Source organism: Sinocyclocheilus anshuiensis, unplaced genomic scaffold (genome assembly GCF_001515605.1).
Source record: "Sinocyclocheilus anshuiensis isolate Anshui unplaced genomic scaffold, SAMN03320099.WGS_v1.1 scaffold360, whole genome shotgun sequence".
In the NCBI taxonomy this organism is placed as follows: domain Eukaryota; kingdom Metazoa; phylum Chordata; class Actinopteri; order Cypriniformes; family Cyprinidae; genus Sinocyclocheilus; species Sinocyclocheilus anshuiensis.
This window is the reverse complement of record NW_015558556.1, coordinates 15,938-24,813: the sequence shown is the minus strand read 5'-3', so window position 1 is coordinate 24,813 and position 8,876 is coordinate 15,938. Positions and strand designations below refer to the sequence as shown.

The following is an 8,876-nucleotide window of genomic DNA, read 5'->3' as shown; positions in this document are numbered from 1 at the left end:
TGAGACAAAAGTTTAACTTTTTGGAAGGTGTGTGTCCCGTTACATCTGGCGTAAAACCAACACAGCATTTCATAAAAAGAACATCATACCAACAGTCAAACATGGTGGAGGTAGTGTGATGATCTGGGGCTGCTTTGCATCTTCAGGATCTGGATGACTTCCATAATTGATGGAACCATGTTTTCTGCGCTCTATCAGAAAGTCCTGAAGGAGAAGAGTGGGACAACATTCCTCCACAGTGATGTGAAAGACTCATTACCAGATATCGCAAACGCTAGATTGCAGTTGTTGCTGCAAAGGGAGGCACAACCAGTTATCAGATTTAGGGGGCAATTACTTTTTCATGTAGTGCCAGGCAGGTTTAGACAGCTTTTTTCCCTTAATAAATGTAATCATTATTTCAAAACTGCATTTTGTATTTACTCGAGTTATCTGTGTATAATATAAAAATTTGTTTGATGATGTTTATCTTTTAAGTGTGACAAATCTGCAAAAAAGTATAATATATTAGTGCTGTCAAACGATTAATTGCATCCAAAATGAATGTTTGTTTACACAATATGTTTGTGAACTGTGTATATTTATTATGTCTATTGTATAATATTATGTATTACGTATTATGTAATACACAATATTTACATGTATATATTTATATTCATATTTATATTATATATAAATATATTTAATATAAACATAACATATTTTTCTTATATATACATGCATGTGTATTTATACATTATAAATATACACAGTACACAAACATATTATGTAATCAAACTTATTTTGGATGCTATTTATTTATATATACATGTATGCATGTATGTGTACGTGTGTGTGTGTGTATATTTCAATCATGACCCTCTCGGAAGATTTTAGCATGGTGATGGATATGACAATGTTAATGTATTTGGTCTAGGCGGAACAGATCAGCTACGCTGCTGCTGAATTGCTGCAGCTGTTGGTTATTGCTGTAGTTGTAGATTATTGCTGCTGTAAGCAAGTACAGGAACTTGCTAATGCCAATGCATGCGGCGATACGGTGCCGTGAGTATTTAAGACATACTGCTGCTGCACAAATAGCATATAAAATAACCCGTAGCAGATCTACACAGGTGGAGCTGGGGAAGGTGGAGGGTTTCAGAGGAACTCTGATGCATGCTGCAAATGCTCAAGTGAATGCTAACCAGCCATATAAATGTTAAGTAGCAAGCTCATTTGCTGTGAATGCAACATGAACCAATCAGCTTGTGCTAAGTCGTTTAACGCTGTGAATATCATCAGTTACGTTAATACCGTCAGCCTGCGCCATCTAGAGTTACATGACTGAACTATACATGTATGTATGTATGCATATACGTATGTATGTATAATAAATAGAAGTATATTGTTCTTGTTTTTTAGATTGTTAGAAGGATTAACCAGGTACCGGACACACTTACCTGCATAACTCATCACCCAGGCTTTGAACCGGTTTGCCTAAATGTGTATTCACTACAGAATGCACTTAATGTTTACAAAGCTGATTATGGCCGCTTGAAACTCAGAGGAATAGAACAGTAAGATTTATATTATGTAATTTTGTGTTCAATACAATAGCAATTTTGTAAAGCAGTCAGGTCATTACAATTACATTAAAGTAACACACAATAGTATGTTTCAATGAAAACACTGTATTTTAAGACAAAAACAGCTGTAATGTTTTGTATGTTTTTATTAACAAAATAAATATTAGAACATTTGTCATCAATTCACAGTAATAGCAGATAACAAAGCAAATGACTTTGTCATTGTCTTTCTCATTAGGCGTTACAGGCACTTGGCACACAGGAATTTTGTGAGCTGGTGCTGGGGCTATCTGAGCAGGACGATCAGGGTGGTTATCCCGTCTTGCGTTGTCCTGCGTATATGCCGAGAGTTTCCTGATGCTGCAGGCAGCTGTGCTGGATTCAGACCTCCCCTTGACTGAACCACGATACATGCCTTGCGATGGCTTCTACCATGGAGGGTCTGTCATACTGGGCTGAGAGTGATTTTGTGAATCTCCTACATGTAGGGAAGAAGTTCTGGGATCACTTTTTCAAAAAGGAAGGTCATCAGATTAATGACATAGCCTGTAAAAATATAATTGCACAAGTAACATTACAATTAATTATATTTACGGTTTAGATTTTGTAGTTACTTAATTGTGAACATCAATAAATTTGTTTAACTTACAATATGTTGCCTGTGACTTTAATGGCCACGTGGAGTATTCTATCTTTTTGGCTTTGGGAAACAAAAGCCAGTACATTGGCATTCCAGTTGTTGTTTTATCCTGAGGACGATTGGAGTTCTTGTTGAAATGCATACCTGCCAAATACAGTTTGGAGTATTACGTCAGCAAAGGTAATAAAGACACCTTCATAGAAGTCATTAAATTGCTTTCAAACACACCTGCACAACATTCCAAGGTAAGGATAAACCACGTTTTTTGGTGCAAAGCGTAAAATCACAGTGAAAAGCTTACAAAGATGAAGTTTGAAAGTGAGGGCTGAGTTTCTCGGCGTCTTTTTAGCGTTCTCTCATTTGTAAGAAGCTTTTCGACAGTGTACAGTGCTTTGCTTCTTGTAACCACATTAGAAACTATTACAATTAAATAAGAAATTTACTTTAAAACTTACTATTTTCAAATTAAATTTAAAAAAAGAATTAAATTACATTCCAACAAAGTATGTCATCTCTTAAAAAGGCCATAACATGAAAATAAATAAGCTAAAATTCACTCACTGAAGTTGTGATGACTCTGTTACAGTGGTGACAGACTCAGCTGGCTCATATGTTGTGTCCTGATTATCAAAGACCTCAAAGGAAACACTTTCCTCCCCCATCCAGTTCTAGATGAGCTCTGTTTGTTGGCTTTGAGTCATTTAAAGGTGATGAAGTCAGAGGTGTTGAAGCCAAAGTTTCGAAAGTTTCACCAGATGTAGTGGTTCAAACACCTACACTTTTACATGACACCTCTGTCTGTGTTCTTACAAAAAAAAGACAACCTTTCATGACAAAAATTGTTTACACATATGTTATGTCCTAAAAACATTACCTTAAAGATTTAAAACTAAGCATATATGTCATAATTAAGATTAAAGGCACAGCCAGTTAGCCAGTAACATACACACCAAAAATTACAATGTCACATTGTACATTATAAAGACTGGCCTCTAGCAACAATAAAGACAACATGTGACCAACTACAATCCTTCACAGGCACATTTGAGTGAACAAAGAAGAAAAGTTGATAGAGATGCTACTACACTCACATGAATACACACACACCTCACATTTCGCAATCTTCTGAGTGATGGTTCCTCTCAAGGTTTTGTTCTCCTATGCATGCCAGTTTTTCCTCAGCACTTTTGCCTCTGGATTGATGTTTTATGGCATTGATTATATTATGCAACCTTGTTATGAGTTCATTTAAGTTGTGAAAGGTATAAAAATAAAATTGGAAATCAATTGTTTTTTTTAATAATCACCAAAAGAATTTGTATGCATATCTATCTTTATATATATATATATATATATATATATATATATATACAAAATACAAACCTTTGCTTCTGAATTTAGGTCCCATGGTTCCAAAGGCCAGCTGTGTGCCCTGTGATGTAAATTTCTGTGTCTGTTTGACAAGCTATGCCCTTTATAGTTGGAGCCTTCCGAGACTTTGGTTAGACATGTACACATAATCAGGACATATCAAGTGATCTCTAACAAAGCAATGGTGACACATAGTACAAATAGTTTTACTCACATAAGTGTGCTGCGCCATTCCTGTCGGATCCAATACTGACGGCGTCGACGTGTCTTATTACAAAGGAATCCACAGTGAAACGAAGCAAACAAACGCTCAATGTTTTACTCCCATGAGCTGGAACTTCATTAAAAATAAAGTTCAACCATGCATTCCCAATATTTGAATCTGAAGGAAGGTTATGCAGTGACTGTGTCCTTGCACAACCAGGCACTGCACAATATTTTGTGATCTTCAACGGCATGTTTATTGCTTGGTTGTTCGATCCGGTTTAGCACCACTTATGTTATTTCCCTACTATGTCATGCGTGAATCAGTGGGCGGGGCTACAGAATTAGGCATTGATCATCTTCTGTGGAGGCGGTCTATAGACATATCTATAGATAGGCACATTCCAAGATTTGATGTTCACTGGGACTCGTGTCAATAAAAGCTTTCATTTTAGTAACAAGGACGTTTTCAGTTCTTAAACTTTCAGGATATTCTTTTAGTACGATGACCTCTTATATATCAAAAGCTCAAGTAACAGCTGATTTCTCAATTCATGACCCCTTTAAGTAAAAGTACAGATATCTTACCAGAAAATGACTCTGGTAGAAGTTGAAGTCACTGTTTAAAATATTACTTGAGTAAAAGTTTTAAAGTATGTGATAATTAATGTATTTAAGTATGAAAAGTATTTTTTTTTTATTATACGTACTAAAGTATTGAAAAGTAAAAGTAGACGTAAATGCAAAATGGAAAAGAAGCAAATAAATATATTTTTTAAAAATTTACAGTTTGAGAAGCAAGATTGTGTTCAGTTTGAACTCTTTCTTTCATTTTGTATCTTTGGGAAAGCATAAGAAGCACTTCATCTGGTACTTAGTCTCCAACATATGAAAACATTTCTGGAATCTGCATCTAAAGTGGCGATTATATGTATTCACACAGTTTAATGTATTTCAGAGGGGACATGAATGCATTTAACCTGCAGTTACATATAATGCTTTGTTTAAAACATAAAGATGAATACCGATATTTGAAATGATTTAAAAAATGAAAAAAAGTTTAAATGTGAAATTAAAACTGCCAGGTGGCAGCAAGTCACTAAGTGAGTCATTGAGATTCAACCGATTCATTCAAACGGCTGATTCATTCAGGAACGAAGCATTTGACTGTGTTAATGAGTGAGTCACTGAATCATTTGTTCAACCGATTCCTTCAAAATGCTGATTCATTCAATAAGTAAACACCGTCTGTTGCTCAGAGATGCAAAACAGTGCTGTGATCTTTGTTTTGAACTATTTTTGTTTACAAAATTGAGAACAAACAGGCAATATTGTGTCTAAAATGTAAGTCACTTAATGCTAACTTTATTAAACGTGTATAAAATCTATATTACATTTGTTATGGTAATATCTGGAGAAAAACGTCATACTCCTCGTGTGATGTAAATGAACTATAGTAAATGATACAAATATAAAAGACATACAGAGGCATATTTGTCGCCTACAATATAATATGCTTCGGGGAAATGCATCGGAGTAAAAGTGTACATTTTAATTAGGAAATGTAGTGGCGTAAATGTGAAAGTTGACAGAAATAGTACAGATTTTCCCCAAAAATACTTAAGTACTGTAACAAAGTATTATTAATACAATAACAATTGTATTATTACAATTAATACAATAACAATTGTATTATTAATACAGACAATAAAGCTCGACTTGATTTGACTACTTTGTTACATTACACCACTGGATTATAATTTAAAATTATATTATTATTTTTAGTTAAAAATCAATTTTAACCATTGTTCCCAAAGTCTAGCCTCTGTAGGAAGGCCGAACAAAGAGGCCCTGCAATCAGGGAGAAAAAAAACAGCGTTTCGACAGCATATCAACAATACTCCACTACAACAACTCTTCCTCTGTTGCGTGCTCCCGGAGGCGGGGATTATGTCAATTTTAGGGTTTGTGATGTCACAAACCCAGGAAGTAGCTTGTTGAAGTCCCTACCAGCCGCTTGTTGTAGGCCATAAAAAAAGTGAATTCTGTAAAATAAAACATATCCCTTTGCATTGAACTTTGAGTGTCGTAACTTTACAGATTGTTTATGCTCAAACAGCAACATTACACACTAACTAAAGTAAAAAAAAAGTGAAATCATAATCAAGGACCCCTTTAAAAATGAAAGTGAAGACATGAAGATTGAAGAAGCATTCAAACATGAAGATACTGAGGAGCAAGTTGGTTTCATTCTCAAAGTCTTTCTTCGGTCATTCTGCACCATGAATCTCTTTATTTACTACACAAAACACGTGACAAAATGAATGACGTCCTCCAGGACCGAAGTTGCCCATCCCTGCTTCAAGACCTGAAATGGGAATGTCATGACATGCAAAATGTGCATTGTTGCAGGGGCTAATATGTAGTATGATGGGTTTTTATTAGGGGTTCAACCACTTAGTGCTGAAACCCTATTATAATTGTAAGGATTTTTTTATTAATATTCTTCCCTAAAACTGATCGTGCAGCCCAAACCGTAAGGCCTACAGAGCTGATACTTGGTCAGATCGTAGTAGTCTTGACCACTACTCGGATCCAAAGACTCGCCCCAATCGCTACAGCGCAAAAAACGACATTTTCAGACATTTTTGGCCCTAGCTCGTACACCGTTTGTCGTAGATTCAAAAATTACATCGTTGCAATCCTTGGGTCAACATGAACAAAAGTGTACTTTCTTTAGATTTTCTCTACGATATCCGGTTTGGTTTTTCCGCAAAATTGAGTTATGTCCGAAACCTACTTTTGCGAACTAGTCTTAGGGTTTTCGCCCGATCAGAACCAAACCACTGCAGAAATATTCTCTGGACAGTGAATATCAATAATTATTTTTAAAAAGTTGAAATTTTGATTTTCGCGCGCAACAGTACGCAAAAAAACGTTCTATGCTAACTTTAGCCAATAGCTAATTGTAGCTATAACCCTTGAAAGAAATGAGATGTCTTCACCAAACTCGGTACTCGTGTATGACCTCAATCTTTGGTCTAATAAAAAAAATCGCACAGTTCTGCCACTTGATGGCGCTATAAGGTGGAAAAAAATTAAAAACGACTATAACTTCGCAACCATTTGTCAGATCGACTTGAAAATTAGTATGCAGTGTCTTTGTCCGAAGTGACACAAGTGCCTATGAGGACATTCGCGTATCTTAAAAAACATGGCCACCTTTGACCAAAAAATTTTAAGCACCTATTTGACAAGGTTAACAGAGGTCGATCGGAATGAAACTCGGTGGGCATGTTCGACTCATGGCCTTAAAGGTCTGTAAGAATTTTGAAAGAAATCGGCCACTAGTTGGCGCTAACGAGTTTTATGGCTCTGTAATCACATGGTGTTTCACACATCCACACAATATGCATATTTTGCATTTGATAGATCTCCTCATAATGAGCAACTTTGCCTCAAGAAACATTGCTGTCAATCAAATCATTTTATTAAATATTCATAAATATGTGAAAAACCTACTTTTGCGAACTAGTCCTAGGTTTTTCGCTCAATCTCGATCAAACCACTGCAGTAATATTCTCTGGACTCTCCAGATCAATAATTATCAAAAACATTTTGAATTTTGTCCTTTGGTTAGCAATAACGGGCTCATTTAAAAAAAAAAGGGGGCGTGGCCAAATATACTGAAAATGCCTATAAAAACTAAACGAAAACTCAAAACTTTATGAAAGTTGGTGAAAACGTGTCAGATGATTCTTAACAAGTATGCAAAGTTTCATGGAGCTCGGACTATAGGTGGCGCTATAACAGCTAAAACGGCCTCAAAAACAATATTTCGATAGAAAATTACCTCAAGTTGTAGAACATGCTCATATATTCACACAAACACTAGATCTTCATATCATATGATAGATCTCCTCATTCTGAGCAACTTTGCCTCTGGGACTAATGCTGTCAGTTACATCCTTCATTAAATATTCTCAATTATGTTAAAAACCTACTTTTGCGAACTAGTCCTAGGTTTTTCGCTCAATCTCGATCAAACCACTACATAACAATTATCTGGACTCTCGATCAATGTTCAAAAATCAAAATGTTGAATTTTGTCCTTTGGTTAGCTATAACGGGGACAAAAACTGACACTGTAATAGCTATGAAGGTTAAAAACAGTACATGTCCATGCTGTATTCCCTGGAAGTGCAAATACAACCACTAGATGGCAGCAAAGGATCACTCATTGGCTCATTATATCACTTATATAGTTATTTTCTCAGGATTAACTTAAGTACTCACATTCAGATAGTTGAAAAATCATTGTTATTGCATTAAAAAAAATCCCATTTTGTCAAAGTTTACCACTTCATTTACACAGATATATCAGTTTTGACAATTATGCCACATTATGATTAAATTTAAACCTGAAAAATATTATTAAAAGGACACTTCCAGAGAGCATTTTGTAACATGTACAGTCATGGCTAAAAGTTTTGGCAGTGACATAAATTTTGTGTTTTGCAAAGTTTGCTGCTTCATTATTTGTAGATTATTTATCCATGTGTTTCTATGGAATACTGAAAAACAATGATAAGCATATAATAAGTTTTAAAGGCTTTTATTGGCTAAACAATATGATGAGTCAATATTAATAGTGTTGACCCTTGTTCTTGGCATGCTGGATATTAGCTTCTGGGCCAAATCCTGACTGATGGCGATCCATTCTTGCCTTATAAGTTCTCGGAGTTGATCACAATTTGTGGGCTTTTGCTTGTCCACTCGACTTTTAAGGGTACAGACCACAGATCCTAAATTTCAATGCAATGATCTTCGAGCCACTTCTTTATCACTCTTACTTTGTGACATGGTGCTCCATCATGCTGGAAAATGCACGGATCATCACCAAATTGCTCATGGATCGTTGGAAGAAGTCGCTCTTGCAGGAAGTTTGAATACCATTCTTTATTCATGGCGGTGTTTTTGGGCAGAATTATGAGAGAGCCCACTCCCTTGGTTGAAAAGCAACCCCACACATGGATGGTCTCAGGATGCTTCACTGTTGGCACAACACAGGACTCATGGTAGCGTTCACCTTTTCT

General features: G+C 35.7%; 2 protein-coding genes across 2 annotated transcripts in view; both read left to right on the top strand.

The window, feature by feature from the left end:
* The window catches only part of LOC107679418 (P2X purinoceptor 7-like), a 9,327-nt gene extending 7,177 nt beyond the window's left edge, over positions 1-2,150 (top strand). The window contains exons 5-6 of the mRNA XM_016474964.1: positions 1,402-1,556; positions 1,804-2,150. Of these exons, the coding sequence (XP_016330450.1) occupies positions 1,402-1,556; positions 1,804-1,966 (318 nt within the window). The 3' untranslated portion in view covers positions 1,967-2,150. The remainder of the gene's footprint in view (positions 1-1,401; positions 1,557-1,803) is intronic.
* Positions 1-8,876, top strand: part of LOC107679417 (gastrula zinc finger protein XlCGF8.2DB-like) — a 124,890-nt gene that overhangs the window by 105,129 nt on the left and 10,885 nt on the right. The gene's annotated exons all lie outside the window — the stretch shown is intronic.